This window comes from Mya arenaria, chromosome 3, assembly GCF_026914265.1.
Source record: "Mya arenaria isolate MELC-2E11 chromosome 3, ASM2691426v1".
NCBI classification, from domain to species: Eukaryota; Metazoa; Mollusca; class Bivalvia; order Myida; family Myidae; genus Mya; species Mya arenaria.
The window spans coordinates 44,837,665-44,864,880 of NC_069124.1; the positions used below are offsets into that span (position 1 = coordinate 44,837,665).

The window sequence follows — 27,216 nt, forward strand, 5'->3', positions numbered from 1 at the left end:
ACTAAAATTGTGACCATTAGGGAAGTATTTTTTGTAACGAGTTCGATCAAAGTTAAAACCTAGGTTTCTGGCGAAAATAACATTCGAGGATGTCTTATTTAAAGTAAATATATTTTGCTGATATAAATTCTTGTTTCCAAATTGAATGGTAATGTCATATTTATCGTGATGTATAGGTAAATTAGTTTGCAATACAATCGGCTGATGTAGACACTCAAAACACTAGAAATTACCAAAGAAATCCCAATGTCAACTCATTTGATGTATTTTCATACATGAATACTGTGTGTATCAATACCTAAGTCCTTAACTTAGAAATATTACCAACAATTAATCATTAGGCCTGACCAGTAGATGTCCCCTAAGGCCTACTGATTTTAAGTTCCATTTGTCATTTAGGGCACACTGACCTTGAACGTTAAAAGCTTGCCGGAGTGATAACTTGTTAATGCTGGAACCCATGGCCCTCACACTTGACTTGGAATGACATGACCAGTATTGTGTCCGATCAATAACTTTAGTAACCTTTGACCTATCGTCATCAAATTTGCTCAAGTCACTCGCACAAGGTATCGTCCTTAAACAATCAAAGAAATTGACTGAAATTAGTCTTGTCTCATCAATAACTTAAGAAGCCTGTGTCCATTCATCACCAAATTTTGTGGGAATATGTATGGGCATTATATCTTAGTTATGTTGATAACCAGCCATATTGCTTAAGTCATTCAAGACTAGAGTTATCACCCTTAAGTTACAGAAATTATATCAAATCAGTATTGTCTAATCAATAAATTTGGAGCCTTGTTTGATCATCTTTTAATTTTGCCAGAATATGTACAGAAGTTATATTATTACTGGAATTTATTTATATATATGGCAAGTTAATTAACCAGCTATCTCCCTTGAGTCGTTCATTAGTAATCTCCCTTTAATTATAGAATTATATCAAATTGGTCATGACCGATCAATAATTGTAGAGGTCTTTGTCCATTCATCACCAGATTTAATCAGAATGTGTATGGGCAGAGTATCTCGGGTGAGACTCAATAACCTGTCATGTCATCTCAAGTCACTCCAGAGTTATTGCCCTTGGATAGGCAAAAACTGTCTCAGCTCTTTAAACTTTGCTTAATGCACTACCACTTTTCTTCAAACATGGTGCCCTAAAATTAGGATGGGCATATTTTGTGATAGTTGGCACTCTTTCTTTTATGTTCCAACTGCATTATTTTTTTTAATAAAAGCATCCATTAAGCTGATATTTTGTATCTGTAAACAATTCATATATATATGCTTTTTTGCTTGTTTTGGTAATTAAAGTCAAATTAGTTACACAATAAACATAATAATGCATTAAGAAAAGTGTTTTGTACCAACCTATATTGTGTCCCTTTTGAAATTGAATATCATGTTACTATCAAGGGCAGTAACTCTGCTTAGATTTGGCTTTGTTCAACTTTTCAAAACTCTAATTGATTTATAGCATGAAAGCCAAATAGCAAGCCTATCTGACATTAAGGATAATGTTTTGACTAAATCCATTGACCACTCCTGCTTATACTGATGACTTGCGGATATAGATCTTGGTGGACTGACTTATATTAAGAAGTAATGAATGTGAAAAATGGATGAAATGTAATTTATAGTTTCAATTAGGGTTCCCAAAGTAATGGAATAGTCTGAGGAAATGATTTTATTACAAGGTGAAGGAATATCAGACAAATCTTTAATTGGTCAGGGAAACTTTGGAAATGGGCAAATGTTAGGGAAAAGTCTGGGAGGGCCATGGAAACAATTTAAAAATAGAAGATATGGTAGTAGGAAATAAGGCTAAAGCAGTTTCTTCCTTTCTGGTTAATCCAAATAATTTAAAGCTTTTATTGACACTAATTTCAAATTTCCCAACCTTAAGTTATAATCTTTTTTCCAATCGTTTCTCATAGATGACCAATTAAGCTCCAATGAACACTGATAGGAAAATGGGATTTGATGAGGGAAAAGTAAGGGTATTTTTTTTTCTATGATTTGTGGGAACCCTGTCAATAGTAATGAATATTTTTATCAGATTTATTGAAATTTTAATCTATTTAATTATGTTTAAAGAATATATGTGCACATATTAAATCTCCAATGCTCTCATTTTTATTACATTTTTTTTTGTTTGTAATTTGTGGTTGTTGTGTATGATTTCTTTCTTACAATAAATTAAAGGTAAAAACATTCCTACAGTTTTACATGTATGCTTGAACTATAATAACTACGGTAATTTCAAAAAGTTAAATTAAGCCTTAAGGGTTTTGAATGTAGTTATTACTGCTTCCTGATGACATGTATTGTCACATGGGTCTGAAAATGAGTGTACCTGTCAACTCCAGTGAAAAAGGGATTCATATTTAATTTCATTCGTGTAAATGTTAAAAGTATTAGGATACGGTACAATCTGTTTTGATTGGAAATATTAAGATATTTTTGGACTTTCAAAGGTAAGAACTTTTTCTGTGTATTTTTGAAAATGAGAAATTGGGAAATGTTATCTTTTAAATCTCAAACAGGGGAAAGAACATTTTCAGAAGTACTTTCAAGATTTTAAAGAAATGGGGTTGAATTTCTGACCTTAAGTCCTTTTTCGAAAAAGGCCTAAAATAAGTATGCCTTAAGTTTCTAACAAATGTAACAATTAACGTGCAAGTTTAGTTGAAAAATGGGTTTTATAAGAGAATGTGCCATCAAATGTCATAAACAGTTTATACTAATGCTACTACATTTTAATTTAAAAACAAATAACTGGTAATGTTCTATTATACTTGCTGGGTATGTGTCTACGAGGTATGTTCGGAAAGTTCCCGGACTGAACCCATTCCTTTTAAAAGGCTCATTGTAGTATAATGAAACTAAGTACGGATTTACTACATCTATTATTCCATATCACTCTAAAATTTCGATTTCATACATATGATATAACAGTAAAAAAGTTACAATAAATTTAAAACATGTACCAATGATATGGCGGAGCAACCCGACGTTAAAATTTATAACGTCAACATCAATTCAGTTTACTCTTTCTCTAAATAGCGGCCATGTGCTTGCACGCAACGTTCATGTCTCCTTACCCATGATGTGTAAACAGTTTGAAACCATTGTTTATCAAATGATGACATTATTGTCTGCACGTGACGACGTAGGCTCTCGAGATCGTGGAATCGTATTCCGCATAGCTGGGCTTTGACGACCGGGAAAAGCGCAAAATCAAGTGGCACAAGGTCTGGGCTGTAGGGGGGCGTGCTCCAACCTGCCGATCCCGAGAACATCCAACTCCAACTGGGCGTACTGGGCCCTGTGCGCTGGGGCATTGTCCTGGTGTAATAAAACATTTTCTATGTCCTCTTCCATGCTGGGCCTCTTCTTGCGCTGTGCTTGGACCATATCCTGCCTCACGACCTGTTCAATAAATAACACAAAATTAAATACCAAGTTGACTTTTTGAAAAATAATGCATTGTGAGATTACACCGTTTCATTGCTGTTATGATTGAATTTATGCATCAGTTCTCTATGTGTGATTCATAGCATGATTATATAAATGTGTAATTTCGTGTATAAATATGTTTATAAAAATGTTTACCTTTGAATAATACACTGCATTTACGGTAACGCCCGCCAGGACTGCATGTGTCAAGATTACACCATTGGCGTCCATTAATACGATGAACATGAACTTTCCTTTCGGTTTCGTCACCCGGGCCTTCTTTGGTGGTGGTGAAGACGATGTTTTCCAGACCATACTTTGCTGTTTAGTCTCTTGCTCGAACAGATGAAACCACGTTTCATCCGTTGTGATTATTCTTTGAAGAAATCTGTCCCCTTCAGGTCGATAGGACCTCAAAAAGTTCATTGATCTATTCACCCTATCCTTCATCTGATTGTCATCAAACAGCCTTGGTATCCAACGTGCGCACACCATCTTAAACTCTTCAGTAGTTAACTTATAAGCTGTTGCTACCCCAAAGTCACATTCCTCGGCCACTTCCCGTGTAGACACCCGTCGGTCCCTATCAAGCATTGACTTTACCATATGCGCTTTTTCACCACAAGTGCCGGCCTCCCACATCTCTCGTCGTCGGATGTTGACTCGCGCCCCTCCTTAAAGCGTCTGTGCCACTCAAAAACAGCTGTGCGACCCAAAGTTTGGTCTCCAAACGATTTCTTCAACTTTATCAATGTTTTCGACGGTGAAACATCTAAACTCTGGAGAAACTGTATCACGACACGCTGTTTTTCAATAATTTCGCGTTGCATGTTTGCTTTGAGCACCTGTTTTGAATTTTGTTTTGCGAGGCGGTGTCTGCTCAAATGACGTCATGCGTATTTTACTTATGACGTCATGTTGTGGTTAGACGTCAAGATGATGTTTCCCACGTTTTTAACGTTACAAAATGCGTTTAATGTGAAGATTACAGGAAGACCACAACAGCAAATATTATGTTGCTATGGATACAATATTTTTAGAATGTATTGGCTTATTATCAAGATGAATATATATGTGTCTCAACTTGACCGAAGTTTCAAAGCTCTACGTTGAAAAATAACAAAGTTATTAGTACAGTCCGGGAACTTTCCGAACATACCTTGTACAAGCTGGGTTCGTATCTTTTTGGGAGCCCTTTCCGCTAAATAAGAACTGTTTTCCCCATTCAAAAAGATTGTGCATTAAATACAGTTCTCTACATCTCACTCAATCAATCCTTAGTTCCTTAACATTCCTGGTGTGAAAGAAACTAAAACATGGGAGACAACTTTCCTTAGCATTATATTTCAAGAACATGTTCTATACAGCCAAGATAATTTGCGAAAATCTTTAATGTCTTCAATATAAAAGGCTTAGCATAATAAGCTGCATTGAACCCATGACCTCTGCATTAGAAGCAAAAGATCTACCACTAGGCGGCATCTGAACATGTTGTCACCATCACACACATTTTATTTCAGGTAGTGCGTTGACTGTTTGACAGTAGTCTTCGGGTAGTCATGAGCAAGCTGGACTGGTTCTGGAGATGGTTCATTGTCACCAAGATCTACACAAAGGGATGGGGAAATCCTGTGGACATGAAGAGGTTAGTCCGCCATTATACAACTGTACAAGTTTGCTGAAAATATCTTAAAACTAATTCCTTCAATATCCACTGATAGACATGTCAGAATTGTGGTCTTTCTCTTAAATATTTACGCATAAACTGAAAGTTTTTGGCTTTTGTAATACTATTATTCAAGAACAAGATTCTTATTTAGGATAATGTTGCTGAGAAAGCGCCTTGGAAACAGAGAAGCCCTCAGCAAGATTCTTCCTCGTGATTACCCGGTCTACATTGACAAGGTAGGGGCTCACCGTATTCTGTTGACCTCTCAGTTTCAACCTTCCAGCAAGTCAGAGTTCATAGTATTCATTGTTCTTGTTGATTTTTCCTACTTTTCTGAAAGGCCTTCTTTTAAAGGGACTAAATACCAGATGGTCCCAAAATCGGCACAGTCTTTCCTCAAAACAAGCCTAGAAGTATCAATATAAGCTAGTATTAGGCAGATTATACACCACTTTACATGATTAAAAGAATTTTATTCCTGTCTCAGCTGAGTTAATCTGTTTAGAAAAAAAAATGCGTATGGTTTCTCAGTACAGATACATATATACTGATGCTATTTTAAATTTACTGGTACTTACTGGGTAGGCAAACCCAGTAAATAATGAATTGGAAAAATAGGCAAACACTGCGAAAGATACATGTGTCGTAAGCGATGTGATACGTCAGTAAATTAGATTTAATGTGTGTCAGTCTTATATAAGTTTTTGACAATTTTCTTTTTTTCTTGCAATTGTATCATCTGGTGTCTAGTCCCTTTAAGTGTGAAATCTATTATTCCAACTATTGAATGAAAATATGCTGATGTATAGAGCAGTTTTCTTTTAGGTGTTGTGTAAAATTTTCATTGATTAATTTATGTTGCATGGGCATTTGTGTAACAGTCAAAACTGTTGTCCTGAGGTGGAGGGGATGATCTCTGAACTGTTACCCGAGGCTGATAGGCCGAGGGCAACAGTTTGGAATGTCATCCTGACACAGAGGGACAACAGTTTTGACTGTTACATAAAACCCCATGCAACAACTGTTTGATTACCTGATCAATCTCGGAAACATCTTCAAATCGCAACATTGTTTGTTTATGTCTGATGGTGATTTGTTTTCTTCTGTTAATAATCTTGATCATATAGACAATTGAGCACTTGACATTTCGTTGGTATTCTCTTTGAACCAATTTAAACGATATGCAGTTTAATTTTAGAATCTCGGTAAAACCTATGACGTTGCCTCAGGCGCAGGTAATAGTTCATACTGTTTTCCTGTCAACAGTTCAAAACATTGATACAATGTTGATTACTATTTGTATAACAGTTGAAAATAGTGAATAAAAATTTATATAGGACATCGGGTAAGATTTTGGTTTAGTTAATCCTGAGGTGGCCAAACATATTGAATGACCAAGGAATGAAATTGAATGTTAAAATGATTTTTTGTTTCTAAATTTTAAACAACAAATTGGGTATAAATTATGATGTCATTACCAAATAAATGATATCATTCATGTTTGTTCATGGTTTTAAGGTAAAATACTAGTTAGTTGAAAATCAAGTATTATTGGTGACGTTGGGCGATCATCATCAAGTATTCAATTATCCTGTTGTATTTGTTGTATAGGAGACGCGGAGCTCTGATTTTCGGCTACTGGAGGGCCACTTCCTCTCCCCTGTGAACGACCACTGCCCTGGGATCATGCCTAAAGATGTTGAAGTGGCCAGGTAAAACATTCTAAATACAAAAAATATTCTACATAAAAATATGTTCTAAATAAAAAAACTGCAACAAAGCATGCAATGAGCAAAATGTTTATTAACATTTTATTTTCAATCATTCTACAGTTTTAAAAATGTTTATTTTACTTTGTTGGTGATAGTGTATACTTGACTTTATGTCAAGTTTTACACAATAAATTTAAAAGTAAATTGTTCAACTTGGAAATAATAGCTTAAGATTATATCACATACATTATTTAAATGGAACAACTTTTATCCATAAATGCAAATTCAAATTCTTTTCAATGGAAGTATACTCTATGAGTGTAAAAATTCTAACATTTAAGGCTCAGCCTACATAATATAAAAAAATGTTTCAGCAGTAATGGGCTAAGCCTACATATATAATTTATTGATATATAGCTTATTACTATTGCGGCATGGGGAGGGGGGAGCTTATTTACCCTCACCATCGTTTTATACCCATTCGGCGAGCACGCTACGTTTTACAATAATTCTACAGTTTTTAAAGCAATTTTTGGGTGCTAAGGAATATATATATTATGTTAAATTCTACACAATAGGTAAAAATCTACGGTTAGAAGTTTAATATTAAAATAATAGCATTTTCTATCTTGTATGCGATTCTACCACATACGTTTTGAAATTGAACAATTCAAATACATAAATAGAAATTCTACTGGAAAGAATTATACTCTGCGAATATAAAAATTACAAACATTTTAGGCTAAGCCTACATTTAAAAAAAAAGGTCTATATCTATGAATATAAATGTATTGAGACATTAGAATGTTATATCTCTCTATATTTAAATTATATAGATATAACATCCTTGGCATAATTTACTAGCTACATGTATTGTGTAGTTAGATTTTTTTTAGAAAAAAAGGAGTTCTTATTCTGTTTGCTGATATCCAATAATCAATTTGAACAATTATCTTAATTATGAAATCCAGCCTAAAGATAAATAAACAATAACTTGATTAATTGAAATCCAACCAAGTGATTATTGAAAATAATTGGTCTCCATTACTTCATTGATTGGTTAATTAGAAAAGTGTGAATCTTTGAACTTCTTTTGATCAGGCATAGATAAAAGTGGTGGTGTTTGCCAATAGTAAGCTGTGAAAGTGTGAAGTGTGAAAAATGAATCTTTTTGAAAATGGTATAAATTGTTGTAAAAAACTAGGATGGATATCACATTCAGTGACTTCCCTTGAAAGCCCACACAACCTCAAATATTCTACAAAACTTGAAACATGGATGTAGTTACAGCAGCTTCAACCCTGAGAGAACAATTGGTGTCTCTACAGGCCAGCGACAACAACATAGCAGCCATGGGTAAGTAATTCAGGGAATAACTAGATATCATATACATGTTCTGAAATTTCTGAAATGTGAAATGAACAATTTTATGCCCGTATTTTAATAAAATTGCAATCTTGATCTTGTAAATATCATTTATTGAAGATACATTTTACTGAACCATATGACTGTATAAAATGTATTCCTTATATCATGTATTTTTCTCTTTGACAGACTGTCACCTGCAAGAGCTGGGTGGAGCGTGTCTGAGAGCGGAGTTGGAGGTGAACCAGTACCGGCAGCTACATCTGCTCCTCCGTCTATCCGTCTGTGAGGGCGTACACACCATGTTCACCACACACTCCACCAGGAAATGGGCTCAGGTTGGTATCCATTCAATATCTAATAATTTCAATATCTGTATTAATATTTTTCATTTGTATTTTAGTTTCATAAAATTTTGCTTTATTTTCCCCGCTCATGGAATCTACTTGTTTTCTTGTAGGTGCAGTCCACAGCCCAGTCCATCAAGTCCCAGCTGGAGGCAGACAACAGTGAGCCGATGACATCACCAGTGACATCATCACCAGCAGGTGGCAGCACAAGGCCTGACAAGGCAGCAGGCATCTGGGCCAGCATGGACTCCACCATGTATAGGACTGAATAGATGTGTTTAATGACTGAGGGACCAAAATGTTACTTTTCTGAGGATATAAATGAGCTAATTTATATGCGATTTATGCTTATTGTATTAATTATACATGTTGTATATTATTTGTTGATGATTATGAATGGAGGTGAATAAATGTAAAAAGTACTTTCATGTGTTATTGATTATCTCATTGACCCTATTACTCTTCTAAAATTGCAACGAACATACAATACAACCCCCTAATGTTGCTGTAAAAGATGATCATATGTTCAGCTGCAAACAGCCATGGTACCATTTTTAATGTATTTTTGAATGCATGCTAAGCTTATCAGCCAACTCAAGTCCATTTATTGCATCGCATATATGTCAATTTGCAACCAGCCAGGCTGCAAATGTTCCCATTGAGATAACCCTGTTTCAGTCTCTCAATCGACTGAAAATGTTGGTTAGCCGACATTATGGGTGTGGAGATGTCATTTTCAAAGGGGCATAATCCATGGACGCAATCTTATCAACTAGGGAAGAACAAAATATTGTATAATCAAGATTTTCAATCCATGGTACCAATTTAATTGAACATTCCAAAAGCTGACTAATAAAACTATAAAAATAAAGTTTTTAACAAAATTGTATTGTCATATTTATTTAAAAAAAGGATAGTATGATATATGCATATCTTACATCAATAACTCTGTCTATTATTTTTTGGATAGCCAAAGGCCTTGGTTAAAGGAGAAAACAATTTTTGTTTATAGCTCTTATTCAGCAATGATTTGATTTTTATCAAGATTTTCAGTTTATGGTTCCAATTTTATTGAACATTAGAAACCTGACTAATAAAACTCTTAGTTTTTAACAAAATTGTATTGCTATATTTATTCGAAAAAATGATAGTATGATATGGCCCGAAATGCATATTAAGATCAATAACTCCAGCTATTATATTGAATTATAGCCAAAGGCTAAAATGAGAAAACGATTTATGTTTATAGCTCTTATTCAGTGATTTGAATTTTATTTCAGGTTTGAAATGGTGCTGCCGAATGAATGGAAGTCAGATTTGCGGCCAATGTGTGTCCATATGGGTGGCACAGGGGATCATGTAAGTGTTTTTGACTGGTGATCATCACTGATGGCAAATCAAACACACATAATATATAAAATAGGAACTGGATTTATGCTGTTATCTGAGTTATGGTTAAGTATGGATAACTATTAAGCTTCTGGGTCCTGTTTCTATAAGTTACCTTTACCATAAACTTTACGCTGCTTTGGAGTGATGGGCAATATATGTCATTACAATTTTTTCATTTTTTTTTACAAAACCAAACAACAAAGACATTTAACTCATCAGTTGGCATCATAGGTTTCATTCAGATATCAGGTTAATAGAGATTGAAGAAATATATATATATATATATATATATATATATATGGAGATTTGAAGGTGTGTCCATCCAAGAAAAAAATATTGATAAAAAATTAATGACATTACTTAAGAATGAAGCAAAAGAGGCTGTTATATAAAATGGGATAAACCCTTGTAATGTCATTATTTATTTATATATATAGATGAGTTTCATTTATGCTTTCAGGGTTTTGGCAGGAGGCGGAGAATGTTTGCGAAACCACTGTTGAAGGCACATGGCATCGCCTCGCTTATTTTGGAGAATCCATACTGTATCCTTAAATTATTGTCATTTTACTACTGTGTCAAGTACCTGGGTTGTCAATCCGATAACAAAGCATATCATATTGCAATTTCATACCGAATACATGCCCGTGTTGCTCTGCCAAGTTGGACTCAACCGTCCAATCCAACAATTACTACTGTGTAAAGTACCTGGGTTGTCAATCCAATAACAGAGCATATCATACTGCAATTTCATACCGAATACATGCCCGTGTTGCTCTGCCAAGTTGGACTCAACCGTCCAATCCAACAATTACTACTGTGTAAAGTACCTGGGTTGTCAATCCAATAACAAAGCATATCATACTGCAATTTCATACCGAATACACATCCGTGTTGCTCTGCCAAGTTGGACTCGACCGTACAATCCAAGCAGATTTCTAAAATGTCCATGTCAAAATATCTTTGATTGTCAAAAACTTACATAGAATTGACATTGCTGTGTTTAGCGCATTGAATCTTACTTACTGACATATCACACTGCTTACGACAAATGCAACTTCACAGTTGTTTTGCATCATTTCATTTCAAAATCTCTGTAAAACAGCGTTGGTATATTTATCTGTACGCATAAACAGATATGATTTAAACTGGGAAACCATTATGCTCTTTTTTAAACGGGGAAACTCAGATGAGACAGCAACATGATTGTTGGGTTTATTCTTCTCATGTAAAATGATGTATTATTGGCCTCCTACTAGCTCCCATTGATGATTCTAGGCTTGTTTTGAGGGAAAACTGTATTTGCCGTTTTGACCATCGGGTGTCTAGTCCCTGTAAGTTTCAGTTTTAAACCATTGCAGGCTGTCCTTTTATATTGAATCTAAGAAAACTTGAAGGGGTGTGAAGGATACAGTTCCTTGTGCTTCAATTGGCTTGTTTTTAAGGGAGGAGTTACTGTAAAGTACTCAAAGATTCATTCAATACCTTGAAGCTCTAAATTAGTTTGTGAACTACTGTAGCATCTATAGCCATGAAGAATAGAAGAGCATACAAGAAATCCACCTAATAATAGACATATCAGTGTGAATATTGTAGTGTTACTGGTTTGTATTACATTACTATTGCTGTGGTATTGATCAATTTTGTCCTGGCCTTGGCTGGCAGCCTATGTAATCAATATTTCTCTCAGGCCACTTTGTGGTGTTGGCCCCGACATCCCTTCAAAAGCTGAGCTGGCACTCTGACATGATAACATTTTAGAGATGTTCTTACTCCTTGCACACAATATATCATAAAAAAATGTCACTTGTGGCCTGTGTTTGAACAGTTAAGTTTATCACATTTCACATGATGTTAATAACCAAAATAGGGATGTTACAGCAGTTAAAAGGGTGTAGGTTTGAGCATATTTTATATAATATTGAGTTAGGAATTGATTTAAACACTGTCTGATGGGTTTAATCAAACATTTATTTATTTGGTAAGATTTATGAGTATAGATCAAAATACCAGTCTATGCATAATAAAATAGCATTGCGGATAATGATTTAAATTGATAAAAAATATTCATTTGGTAGAATTTTTTGAGTATTTTATTTTATTATTAAGAACAAAAAAACAGTCTATGCATATTAACAAAGTTCACTTAATGAATGATTTGCAGGATTGGTGTCATTGTCAGGGTATGAACACAATTGGTCTGGTCAAAGTGTGTGGAGTCCGAAGGACACAATGCATACTTTGACCAGCCCAATTGCGTTCATATCCCTGGTAATGACATCAATCCTGCAATTCATTACTTATAATTACACCAATATTTCACAACACAATGCATACTTTGACCAGCCCAATTGCGTTCATATCCCTGGTAATGACATCAATCCCTCAATTCATTACTTATATTTACACCAATAGTTCATTATTTCATTCAAGAATTGTTAATAGAATACTTCATTTCATTTAAGAAAACCTTTCGGTAATCCCTTCTTATAAGTATCTATCATGTGTTTCCGACCTGAGGGCACGCGCGTTAGCTGGTAACGAGTCTTGCCGAGTTAACGGCCACGCTGCGTGCCCGAGGATCAGATTTTTCGATCCGGACCGGAAATACATGATTTATATTTTTTCTTGCTTAACGGTATCTGTAATTATCAATTTGTTGAAAATTTGATGTAGAAAATGCACTTTTGTACATTTCACCAAAAAGCGTGTGCGACATTGTTTACTGACGTCTTAAAGCGCAGTAATTTAAATCACTATTGACGTCAAGTAGCTCCTCTAAAAATCACGTTTTTACGATTATTTATTTTCAAATTTAATTAAAATTCTTGTATACTTATATATTTGATTGCGCTTTATTGAAATTGCATAATATACTTTTAGTAAAACTACAATAAAAGAAATAAGAAGTGGCGCGTTGTTGCTCGTGACTCATCTTACATGAGTGGTGTAAGACAGGTTTTTCCACCACTGGTCACATGACCGGAAACACACGTCCGGTATGCAAGAATACCCTTTCTGTAAATAGAACGACTTTTATCAAATGACGTCACAATTACGCGGGAAAAGATCAACCACTTGAAATCACTTTTAAATATAAAATTGAAACACTTATGGCAGCAATACATTAAACATATCATAAATTAACACTTTCTAAAATGTTGATTTATATTTTACGGGATCTGCTGACACAATACAAACAACAACAAGATCAACAATTTTCATGTATATTGTTATGCGATGAATTGCGACCAACATATCCAAAGATATTGCTTTCATCGGATGATAACCACAATTGCCTGTACACAAATCGTATTCTTTTTATTTCTTTAAAGTCAAGTGTGCAAAACATGATAATGAATTAAAATTAAAAAAAATATATTTCTTTATTTATATCGTTTTTCCTTTAAAATGTGTATCATTATTACTTCAACTTATTAATGTGATGTTTTCTACGCAAATGAGACCTGGTCAGGTTTTGTGGTGAGCAACTTATTAATGTGATGTTTTCTACGCAAATGAGACCTGTTCAGGTTTTGTGGTGAGCAACAAAAATAATTTTTCAACAACATATTGGGTTATATAATACAGGTATACAACAATGTGTAAAATTATAATCAAAACCTTAGATATTGAAAAAAAAGCCTGCTTATGACGAACAAAACCTTGCAAAATGAACAAATAATTTGTTTCGCCACAGGACTTTTTTATCACTGATGAAAATGAATTATATTTCAAGACCATTAATTCATTGTATTGATGGATTTATATTTCTTTAACCATTTTATCAGATGGTTGCAGGAAACCAAAGCAACAGCTGTAAGTATATGACCATGTCCACTGGGATAACATCACTTTGATGTTTCTTTATTGTTCTAAAAACATTCTTCTCATCTATCTCAACTGATAATAATCTTTCCTAATTAACCACAAATCATGATTAATTAGCCTGACTTGTTCACATTGTGCTAGACCAACTTTTTTGGTCACTGAATAAAAGTAAACAAGTTTGTAAATAAGGATGTACATATTTTATAAAATTAAGGCTAAAAAAGAAGAAGTTTGTTTCAGGTTTCCCCACCTACCCTAATTTTTGGCCTCGACCCTTAACCTATTTTCTAAAAAAAAAAATTCAATTCTTAAAAAAAAAAATCTTTTAAAAGGTAGAATTTAAGTGTTTTTGGCTTTTAACAATACCATTGTTGCTAATACTGATTGTATAGATACATGTTCTCTTATGTTTTCTTATGCATATAACTTAAAGGTTTTGGTAACATAAAATTTTAAAAAATGATTTGCCTAATGAAAAAATAAAATGCTTGCCAAACCTACCTACCCTGTTATTATTATTTATTTATTTATATTTGGTGGTGGGGGGGGGGGGGGGGGGGGGTCATGAAACCTGAAACAAACATATTATTTTTTACGCACATAAGGATAAAATAATACAAATTTCATCTATTTCATAGCTTCATAGTATTTAGATTTACTTTATCGCATGACTATCCTTGTTTTATTTCGATATAACCATTATTTATGTTCTTGTATTACACGAGAAACTGATGAAACTTTTTACGGACAACTTATGTTATTTTCTGTTTTAACTTCTGGTTTGATTAAATGTATGTTATTATTAACATCAGATAGAATATAAATATACCATCTCCATTAGTGCATATTTTTCTTCATTAAGTCTGATCAATGATGATACCTATTATGATATACCATAAATATTTTATTGGACGCTCATGTCTAATGATGATACCATATACCGTAAATGTCTTATAGGACGCTCATGCCCAATGATGGTACCATATACCCTAAATGTCTTATAGGACCCTCATGCCCAATGATGGTACCATATACCCTAAATGTCTTATAGGACCCTCATGCCCATGCCCAATGATGATACCATATACCGTAAATGTCTTATAGGACCCTCATGCCCATGCCCAATGATGATACCATATACCGTAAATGTCTTATAGGACACTCATGCCCAATGATGGTACCATATACCCTAAATGTCTTATAGGACCCTCATGCCCATGCCCAATGATGGTACCATATACCCTAAATGTCTTATAGGACCCTCATACCCATGCCCAATGATGATACCATATACCGTAAATGTCTTATAGGACCCTCATGCCCATGCCCAATGATGATACCATATACCGTAAATGTCTTATAGGACCCTCATACCCATGCCCAATGATGATACCATATACCGTAAATGTCTTATAGGACCCTCATACCCATGCCCAATGATGATACCATCTACCGTAAATGTCTTATAGGACCCTCATACCCATGCCCAATGATGATACCATATACCGTAAATGTCTTATAGGACCCTCATACCCATGCCCAATGATGATACCATATACCGTAAATGTCTTATAGGACCCTCATGCCCATGCCCAATGATGATACCATATACCGTAAATGTCTTATAGGACCCTCATACCCATGCCCAATGATGATACCATATACCGTAAATGTCTTATAGGACCCTCATACCCATGCCCAATGATGATACCATATACCGTAAATGTCTTATAGGACCCTCATACCCATGCCCAATGATGATACCATATACCGTAAATGTCTTATAGGACCCTCATGCCCATGCCCAATGATGATACCATATACCGTAAATGTCTTATAGGACCCTCATGCCCATGCCCAATGATGATACCATATACCGTAAATGTCTTATAGGACCCTCATACCCATGCCCAATGATGGTACCATATACCCTAAATGTCTTATAGGACCCTCATGCCCATGCCCAATGATGGTACCATCTACCCTAAATGTCTTATAGGACCCTCATACCCATGCCCAATGATGATACCATATACCCTAAATGTCTTATAGGACCCTCATACCCATGCCCAATGATGGTACCATATACCCTAAATGTCTTATAGGACCCTCATGCCCATGCCCAATGATGATACCATATACCGTAAATGTCTTATAGGACCCTCATGCCCATGCCCAATGATGATACCATATACCGTAAATGTCTTATAGGACACTCATACCCAATGATGATACCATATACCGTAAATGTCTTATAGGACACACATGCCCAATGATGATACCATATACCGTAAATGTCTTATAGGAAACTCATGCCTATTGATGGTACCATATACCCTAAATGTCTTATAGGACACTCATGCCCAATGATGATACCATATACCATAAATGTCTGATAGGACACTCATGCCTAATGATGGTACCATTTATACCGTAAATGTCTTGTGGGAAGCTCATGCCCAATGATGGTACCATATACCGTAAATGTCTTATAGGACGCTCATGCCCAATGATGATACCATATATACCGTAAATGTCTTATAGAACACTCATCCCCAATGATTATACTATATACCGTAAATGTCTTATAGGAAACTCATGCCTATTGATGGTACCATATACCCTAAATGTCTTATAGGACACTCATGCCCAATGATGATACCATATACCATAAATGTCTGATAGGACACTCATGCCTAATGATGGTACCATTTATACCGTAAATGTCTTGTGGGAAGCTCATGCCCAATGATGGTACCATATACCGTAAATGTCTTATAGGACACTCATGCCCAATGATGATACCATATATACCGTAAATGTCTTATAGAACACTCATGCCCAATGATGATACCATATACCGTAAATGTCTTATAGGACACCCATGCCCAATGATGATACCATATACCGTAAATGTCTTATAGGACACACATGCCCAATGATGATACCATATACCGTAAATGTCTTATAGGACACTCATACCAAATGATTATACCATATACCGTAAATGTCTTATAGGACACACATGCCCAATGATGATACCATATACCGTAAATGTCTTATAGAACACTCATGCCCAATGATGATACCATATACCATAAATGTCTTATAGGACACTCATGCCCAATGATGATACCATATACCGTAAATGTCTAATAAGACGCTCATCCCCAATGATTATACTATATACCGTAAATGTCTTATAGGAAACTCATGCCTATTGATGGTACCATATACCGTAAATGTCTTATAGGACACTCATGCCCAATGATGATACCATATACCATAAATGTCTGATAGGACACTCATGCCTAATGATGGTACCATTTATACCGTAAATGTCTTGTGGGAAGCTCATGCCCAATGATGGTACCATATACCGTAAATGTCTTATAGGACGCTCATGCCCAATGATGATACCATATATACCGTAAATGTCTTATAGGACACTCATGCCCTATGATGATACCAAATACAGTAAATAACTTATAGGATGCTCATGCCCAATGATGATACGATATACCGTAAATGTCTTATAGGACGCTCATGCCCAATGATGGTACCATATACCGTAAATGTCTTATAGGACCCTCATACCCATGCCCAATGATGGTACCATATACCCTAAATGTCTTATAGGACCCTCATACCCATGCCCAATGATGATACCATATACCCTAAATGTCTTATAGGACCCTCATGCCCATGCCCAATGATGGTACCATATACCCTAAATGTCTTATAGGACCCTCATACCCATGCCCAATGATGGTACCATATACCCTAAATGTCTTATAGGACCCTCATGCCCATGCCCAATGATGGTACCATATACCGTAAATGTCTTATAGGACCCTCATACCCATGCCCAATGATGATACCATATACCGTAAATGTCTTATAGGACCCTCATACCCATGCCCAATGATGGTACCATATACCCTAAATGTCTTATAGGACCCTCATACCCATGCCCAATGATGATACCATATACCGTAAATGTCTTATAGGACCCTCATGCCCATGCCCAATGATGGTACCATATACCCTAAATGTCTTATAGGACCCTCATACCCATGCCCAATGATGATACCATATACCGTAAATGTCTTATAGGACCCTCATACCCATGCCCAATGATGATACCATATACCCTAAATGTCTTATAGGACCCTCATGCCCATGCCCAATGATGGTACCATATACCGTTAATGTCTTATAGGACCCTCATACCCATGCCCAATGATGGTACCATATACCGTAAATGTCTTATAGGACCCTCATGCCCATGCCCAATGATGATACCATATACCCTAAATGTCTTATAGGACCCTCATGCCCATGCCCAATGATGATACCATATACCCTAAATGTCTTATAGGACCCTCATGCCCATGCCCAATGATGATACCATATACCGTAAATGTCTTATAGGACACTCATACCCAATGATGATACCATATACCGTAAATGTCTTATAGGACACACATGCCCAATGATGATACCATATACCGTAAATGTCTTATAGAACACTCATGCCCAATGATGATACCATATACCATAAATGTCTTATAGGACACTCATGCCCAATGATGATACCATATACCGTAAATGTCTAATAAGACGCTCATCCCCAATGATTATACTATATACCGTAAATGTCTTATAGGAAACTCATGCCTATTGATGGTACCATATACCGTAAATGTCTTATAGGACACTCATGCCCAATGATGATACCATATACCATAAATGTCTGATAGGACACTCATGCCTAATGATGGTACCATTTATACCGTAAATGTCTTGTAGGAAGCTCATGCCCAATGATGGTACCATATACCGTAAATGTCTTATAGGACGCTCATGCCCAATGATGATACCATATATACCGTAAATGTCTTATAGGACACTCATGCCCTATGATGATACCAAATACAGTAAATAACTTGTAGGATGCTCATGCCCAATGATGATACGATATACCGTAAATGTCTTATAGGACGCTCATGCCCAATGATGGTAACATATACCGTAAATATTTTGTAGGACGCTCATTGCACAATGATACCATATACTGTAAATGTCTTAGAGGATGCTCATTCCATATAAGATGTGCTCAGGCTGTAAGATTCCATGGGTTAATTTGTCGGTTTTGCAAATTAAACAATGCTTACCTTTACTTTAAAATTACACACCACCTATTTGCTAACAGAACAAAACATTTCTCATTCTTGTTGAAAATTGTGCATTGTTATATTGAAGTCATGTGTCGAGTGGTTCATTTTATTGATTTACACACCAGGCTGTGTATACAACTATGCTGTAGCCAAAACTGATAACTGATTGGTCAGTCATAGGCTTTCAACTCCACCTTTTGTCTAGGTGATGGATAATTGCGACAAGTGCAGTCAATATTGGTTATTTATGTCTCTCTACACATGATTTATCATTGGTGAATTGGGAAAAATGGTTCTTATTTAGAACGCAAGTTCTTAAAAAAGATATGTGCCTGGTGCATCTAACGGTTGTGTCTAATAGGGCATTTACAGTACATTAAAGAAATAAATTCCACAAACCGCTTTGAAAGTACGTTTTTCAATTAAAATGCATTGATTTATTTCTGTAACACTATAGTTTTAATATTCTCCTGATGATATTATGTTGAAATGGATACATATGATCTAAAAGATGCTCATAAGATAAGGATGATTATTCATTGAAGTACCATGAATTCCATATATTTTTTAGATAAACTGTTACTAAATCTGTTTTTCAAAGGGTCTTGTCATTGTGACAGTCTCACTGTTTTTGACTTTTGGCATTGTTGTCGTACAACAGCGTATAACTTGAACACCGTGCACAGATATTTACAATCAAATTTCTAAATTATATTAGATTAGACTTCAGGAATGAAACTCTATCCAATAGTAAAAGCTGTGGCAATACTCTAGATGTCATTTATCGCAGGTCTTGTGGCATTTTTGGTACAAAATTACTCCTTTGGCGAATATCCCATTGACTGATGGGTGTCAAATTCCCCCTTTGGCTTCAAAATTTGTTTTAGTCACACTTGGGGATGTGAGAGGGTCAAGCCATAATGCAGCCATTATAGGGCATGGGCACACCATTAGAAACATACCGACAACAGATTTTCACATCAAACTTAGTTCATATGTTACTTGTCACAATCCCCATATATGTGGCTTTAACAATAGACAAGTGTTGGCATATGCTTACAGTGGTTTTGTTTTTAACTGTGTTGCCTATTGTACAGTCAAACTTGCATGAACTGACCCTGCCTTTCCTTACAGTCGTTCTAGCCTGCATCATGTGACAGACCTGTTTGTGATGGGGGCAGGGCTTATCATGGAATCCAACATCCTCTTCAACTGGTTGGACAGGCAGGGATATGGGCCCCTAGGGGCAACAGGGGTCTCCATGGGTGGTCATGTAAGTTTGAGTTGAGCGGGGCTTATCATGGAATTAATACCCTCTTGAATTGTCTGTACTGGCAGGGATATGGGGGCCCGTAGGCACAACAGAGGTCTCCCTGGGCGGACATGTTAGTTTGTTATGGGGTCAGGCTCATCATGGAATTCATCATCCTCTTTAACTGGCTGTTCAGGCAGGATAAGGGCCCTTAGGGGCAACAGAGGTCTCAATGGGCGGACATGTAAGTTTGATAGAGCTCGGGCTTATCATGGAATAAAATATGTTCTTGAATTGGCTGTACAGGCAGGGGATTGGGTCACTAAGGGTAACAGGTGTCTGCTTGGGCAAACTACTATGTTTGTGATAGAGAATGGACTTATTATTGAATCCTCATGACCTGTCTGTTCAGGCATGATTGTGGGCAGACATTTAAATTTGTGTGACGTTATTGGGGCTGGGAGGTATCATGGAGTGAAACATATCTTTGGCAGAAACACTGCAACAGGGGTCTCTGTAGGTGGACGTGTAGTTTGTTAGTAATATAAAAGAGAGCACCATCTCCAGACCCCGTTTTCTCGAAACTTCTTAAAGGGGCTGTCTCACGTATGATAAAATAGCGGGGGAAAAAGAAATTTGTCGAAAACTGACATAAACTTGGCATCGATGTGTACAATGCATTGAAACTTACTAACTGAAGTACCACATAGTTTACATTTTATTTAAGTTTAGCAGTTATTTCGTATAAATTCGACACAATTTTTTTTTTACATTTTGGTACTTTTTTTACATTTATGATATCAAAGCGTAACACATTATGATATCAAAGCGTAACACATTCTACTAGATAATTGTCCTGAGATTCGTTACAGAAAAAAACTTTTTTTGGTGCCAATCTGTGACACAGTCCCTTTAAACGTAACCGGCTTAAGTAGCTTATTTCATCTAGATAAAACACATACTTTGGTATATAAAATATGGTTTATTGTGATAATCATAAATGTTACTCATATTTAAAGTCTAATAACTCTTGGGAAAGTAAATATTATATATATGACAAAGAAAATCGTGGGCTTACCTTAATCTTGTTATAAGAGACTCAAAGAAGTTTCAAGAAACTGGGGCCAGGTGTATGACATTTGTTTAATTTTGTCAGTCTTCAATGTTCATTGTATAAAAGTCCAGAAATCATTATTTGTTGATTGTGGAAAGTTTTGTTATGAGATGCCTTTAATGTTGCTAATCTTTGTCAACATATAAGACCAAAACTATGCTTCTGTTACAGATGGCGTCCCTTGGAGCCTGTAGCTGGCACAAACCAATATCCTTGATCCCTTGTCTAGCCGGTAGTACTGCCGCTGGGGTCTTCACTCACGTAAGCACACTTTTTTTTTAATTTTGTGATTTGCCATTGTCGGTTCATTTACATAGGGACTGCATCCATTACCTTTGGGGTTTTTTTTGCTGTTTTTTTTCTCGTTTATCTGTGCTTGAATAAATATCTGTTCCTGCAGAAAATTATTCTGATGAAATTATCTGTAGGAATTGAATTACGTAATTGCATAAATGTTATGAATTCTTTTGATAATTTTTTTATTACAAAGAATATTCCTTTTAGCTATTTACATTATTGTTCGATTTCAATATGGAACTTATATAATTAAATGAGATTGTCCCATTAGCATAGTGGTTAGCGCCCGCTTCTCACCTAGGCGACCCGGGTTTGATTCCTGGCTTGGGTGCATGTGAGTTTGGTTTGAGGCCATTAAGTAGGCCAAGGTAGTTTCCTCCATGAACTCCAGTTTCCCTCACAACACAAAGCCACACTATCTCATATTGTGCCAATGAGAATGATAAATATAATGTTATAATGACTTGTTTCAGCATCATTGCATCATTTTATTTTTTTTAACAACTGACTATCCAACTGACTATTTAAACGGTAGGATCAGGGCTTATTTCATTGGGAGGGTAGTGTAACCTGAACCAAATGTTTTTTTAGGCCTAACCTAAGAATTGGTTTGAATATGTATGCATCCCCTTAGCAATATATTTGTCTTTATGAATTTAATACAAACTCCTTATGAAAATAATTCAAATGAAATGTATGATGCTATTGTAGGGAGTGCTAAGTACAGCAATTCCGTGGAAGATTCTGGAAAAACAGTACCAGGATGTGGATCTCTTCCGGGAAGAAATCATGGGCCTCATTGAGTCGCCAGAACCGGTATGCTTATTCAGACATTTTGAGTTTGTCTTGTTTTTTCTAAGACAGACGTTGAGATATTGTAGAAGGTTTTGTTATGGTTGAAACCATTATATGGTAGGCGGTATTCATCATAATTAAGAATCATTTTAAAAAGTATTCATTACGCAAGTAAATGATAGCATTATGATTAAACAAGAACTAAAGAAATAGACAGTTTTCAGTAGGTGGACTCCAAGTAGGTTCAAAGTATTTGTAAGATAGGATTTGGGTGAAAACTAAGTTAACTTAAATGTACATGTACACGTATGTGATTTCAGTACTGGAACTCCAAGGTTTCCATGTACCAGAGAGGGAAGGATTTCTTCCACAAGCTTAAAGATGACTGCTTGGAGGGAGCAGGTCCCAATTCTCAGGAAAACCAGCCAGACTTGTTAGTCCATTCTGCTCACACCCATAGAGACATTATTGGAGCTGATCTTGCCAGTGACAGTTTCTATAAACCATCTATCACCTGTGATACATCCCATATATCTGGTCAAAGTGCCTCAGAGGATCACGTCATAAGTAAACCACAGGAAAATGGTTCTAGTCAAGGTTGGGTGAACAGCATTGTTAAAAGTATTCCTAGGTATCTAAATCTTTACAAAGGAAAAAATGACAATTCTGAAGCAATGAGAAAACAACTGGAGCTTGACTGTAAGCATTTCATGAAAGGTGTGATGGACGAGTGTACTCACTTGGACAACTTTTCACGGCCTCTTGACCCCGAGCTGATCAAGATAGTGATAGCTAAAGATGACGAATACATCCCCCACAGTGGCTATATGAAGCTCGAGCATATATGGCCTGGCTCCCAGGTCAGGTACATCTCCGGGGGTCACATTATGGGTTATCTCGGGAACAGGAAGATTTTCACGTGAGTGGTTTTTATTTAGCTAATTGTAATTGAAGGGTAGGGTTTTACCTATTAAAGCAGTTAAGGAAAGGTGCTGCACCCTGTCCATTTTTGGAAGCAGCCTTCTGTCTTCATGGTGATAACATTTTCAAATGTGGTGTAATAATATATATTGTACAATGATTTTAAGAAAACATTCTCAAATATGGTACAAAAAATATAAGAAAACAATCTGAAATATGATACATAAATTATTAGAAAACATTCTAAAATATGGTACAAAACTTATTAGAAAACATTCTGAAATATGATATATTATATATTAGAAAACATTCCCAAATATGGTACAATGATCATTAGAAAGCATTCCCAAATATGGTACAATGATCATTAGAAAGCATTCCCAAATATGGTTCAATGCATTAGAAAACATTTCTAAATATGGTACATTGATCATTAGAAAGCATTCCCAAATATGGTACAATGATCATAAGAAAGCATTCTCAAATATGGTAAAATGATTATTAGAAAACATTCCCAACTATGGTACAATGATCATAAGAAAACATTCCCAAATATGGTACAATAATTATTAAGAAACATTCCCAAATATGGTACAATAATTATTAAGAAACATTCCCAAATATGGTACAATAATTATTAAGAAACATTCCCAAATATGGTATAGTAATTATTAAGAAACATTCCCATATACTTAGTATGGTACAATAGTTATTAAGAAATTTCCCAAATAAGGTACAATAGTTATGAAGAAACATTCCCAAATATGGTACAATACTTATTAAGAAACATTCCCAAATAAGGTACAATAGTTATGAAGAAACATTCTCAAATATGGTATAATAATTTTTAAGAAACATTCCCAAATATGGTATAATAATTTTTCAATCTAATTTCCTTAAATCATGACCATCGAGACAAGCATTTCTGGGGGTTTTAAGATTTATTTTATACGGAAGTTTTTGATTATGAGTTTTTATTTTATATTCCAGGGAAGCCATCGCAGAATCATTTGAAATTCATTCACAGAAATACTTCAACAAGAAGGTTCGCCAGTCTTCTTCATGATGACAGATGGCAAATAGTGCTAAGGCGTAAAAAATAAGTGTTTGTTTCCACCAACCCTACCAACCCTATTTTTCCCTCCCCACCATACACTTTATTATGCAATAGTGTGGATATTTTTCATAATTTCCAAAATAATTTGCCTTTTGAGTAAAAAGGTTAAAATTTGAGCATTTTATGTTAAATTTTTCTATAATTATAGTGAAAAATAATACCCTGAAATGGTCAGTTTGGTACAGAATCTAGGTTTTGAAATAAAAGAAGATAATACCTACCAACCTACCCTATTTCTCTTTGTCAAAGAAGTTAGTTGAAACAAAGATTACTTTTTGGCCTAATGAGTGCTGGAATGAGGACTACTACTATCTAAAGAAGAATATTTCAAAATTTAACATCAATAAATAGGGACTAAAAAAAGATACATTTGGTTCGGGTAACCCGACCCTACCTATGAAATAGGCAACGCGGGACCCTACCGTTTTTATAGTCAGTTTGAAAAAAGAAATGAAAAGCTAAAAAAAAATGGATGTTACCCTAACCAAACATTTTTTTTTGGCCTTAAGTGTGCGTCTGTTAAAGATTTGTGAGTTATACAATTTAGAAGGCTATGAACTGTGATTAAAGTTGGTGTTCAATTTAGTCAAATTGTTGACTACATGATTTGTAGATTTTAACTTGAAATTTATGAATGTTAAGATTGATTTGACTGTGATTTTTTTTAGTTTTTGCTTATTTCAAAGAATTGCTAACTGGATATCTAAATATAAAAGAAACAACATATTAACTAATAATATGAAATTGCTTGCTAATTTTTAAGCAATATTGAAAATAACTTTTAACTTTCATAACTTTAAATGAAAAGTTAAGCCTTTTTATAATATGATATGCATTTTTAAATATGTTATTGTTATGATAAGTTAAAAATAGCTAGCCGTTGACAAGTATTAAATAACTTTTTTTATATTTTCCAATAAAACGATATCTATTTCAATTATTTTTAAGGTTTACAGAAAATATGTTTTGAGTGAAAAAAGTTTCTGTGATAAAGTTAGTATCATGAAGTATATGTGCTTGATACGTTGAAACTATGGATGAATGGTGTATCCCAGATAATCTTTGTATTGTGTTAATATTGGAACAGTAAAATGATTCTGTTTTATATGGTTAACAAAAATAAAGTAATTGACAAGTATTGTTGAAAATTGTAAACTTATATTTTAATTAAAAGAACTCACACATTTTTTTTTTCAAATCAAACTAGAATGTCGTTTAAAACACTAAACAGTAACCAACAAATGTTCATTTATGAACAGAATTTTGTAATTTCAAGCCTAACTAAATATTCAATTTCAAAAGCATTACTTTTGCTTTTCGGCACTATAAAGCATTTTATGTGATATTTTCAAAAAATTATAAAGAACAGATATCTTTTTTGAAGTTGTGCTGGCGTTTTACCATTAGTACAAGCATTTTGTTAATATGTCACACAAATGAAAACAACTCATAGTTGATCCTATGAAACTAGAATTAGTCTCTTTAATTTACACTGCCATTAACTTGTGAGGTATTATTTATCATAGTTTAGTGTCAGCAGCAGCCAGTTGTATGAAACTTGGGCAAGTTGTCAACAGGTTATCTGAAAGGCCTAGTTAAAGCCTATAAGTGCCCCCCCCCCCCAATTTATAAACATCCTCTGTTAATTGATCTTAATCTTATTGCCTAATTGTCTTATCAGATCTCCTATCTAAGTATCCTGCTGTGTAGTTTGGGATGTTTTATTGTAAAAATGGACCCTAAATGGCCCTGAGCCAATAAACGAATACACAGGAAATTGGCCCCTACTGTGACACCAGTGCAAATAGCAGGAGATGCACAGCAGGGGATAATCACGCCAAACATTCCTTAGACTAGACCTATAAGGCTAGTTTGTAATTTGAAATGATTTGATTGGTTAATATTTATTGTCGGATAAGTATTGACCAATCAATAAGAGTTTTGGCCAACTCTAACCAATCCAAAGACTTAACCAGTTTTATACAATTGGCTGCTGCAGGTAAATTTTAGTATTACTTGTTTTGTTTTCGTGCAGCTAATAAAGAGCATTTAACCATGTATATTATTCCGTATATATGATATTCATATGAGTTAAAAATAAACATACTTGAAAGTATTAAATTGACTGGTCGTTGTTGTTGTTGTTGAGTTTATAAAGGTCTGCCCGCGCCCTACAATGGCTGCATTATGGCTTGACCCTGTCACATCCCCAAGTGTGACTGAAACATATTTTTGATGCCAAAGGGGGAGGTTTATTCCCACCGTTTTGTGGGATATTCGCCAAATGTGTAATTTTGAACCCCAAATGCCACGGGCCCTACGATAAATGACATCTAGAGTGGTCCCACAGCTATGACAATTGACTGGTCTTTTACAATCACTATGTATACAATAGTAGGGACGTATGTCACGTGCACCTGCTGGATCTGTTCAAGGCGTACTTGGAAAACAAATGTCAACAAACCAAGTGATTTTACACTATTTACCAGACATAGTTCCATAAAAAGTATAAAAGCAATAGCGCAACTAACATCTATATATGCATTGTTTGCACGGTAATGGTTTATTTATGAAAGTATCTCGTATAAGTCTGAAAATAGAATAAATGTTTTCTAGGTATGGTTGCCTGCGGAATTGTTTTTCTTTCAAGTCAACAAAAACGATAGTTTTATGTGTTAAAAAGGCGGCAAAATCTCGCAAAATTGCCCTCTGAATCTGGTGAAATGGTTGTCAGACATGACGCTCAAGACCTGTAT

The 27,216-nt window shown here is 35.2% G+C and overlaps 1 protein-coding gene across 1 annotated transcript; it reads left to right on the forward strand.

Annotated features, from left to right (window-relative positions):
- The first annotated feature begins 3 nt into the window (after nt 1–3).
- On the forward strand, nt 4–26,585 carry LOC128227733 (protein ABHD18-like). Its single transcript, XM_052938537.1, has 12 exons — nt 4–103; nt 4,986–5,110; nt 5,286–5,370; nt 6,746–6,846; nt 9,842–9,920; nt 10,414–10,498; nt 13,745–13,772; nt 20,099–20,237; nt 21,502–21,591; nt 22,339–22,443; nt 22,743–23,341; nt 24,334–26,585. The coding sequence occupies exons 2-12, from the start codon at nt 5,025–5,027 to the stop codon at nt 24,407–24,409; spliced, it is 1,473 nt and encodes a 490-aa protein (XP_052794497.1). The 5' UTR covers nt 4–103; nt 4,986–5,024; the 3' UTR covers nt 24,410–26,585.
- Nucleotides 26,586–27,216: the final 631 nt, after the last annotated feature.

Coding starts and splice junctions, on each gene's coding strand:
- LOC128227733 (XM_052938537.1), top strand. CDS start 5,025: ATGAGCAAGCTGGACTGGTTCTGGAGATGGTTCATTGTCACCAAGATC. Junction 5,111..5,285: donor AATCCTGTGGACATGAAGAG/GTTAGTCCGCCA, acceptor ATTCTTATTTAG/GATAATGTTGCTGAGAAAGC. Junction 6,847..9,841: donor AAAGATGTTGAAGTGGCCAG/GTAAAACATTCT, acceptor ATTTTATTTCAG/GTTTGAAATGGTGCTGCCGA.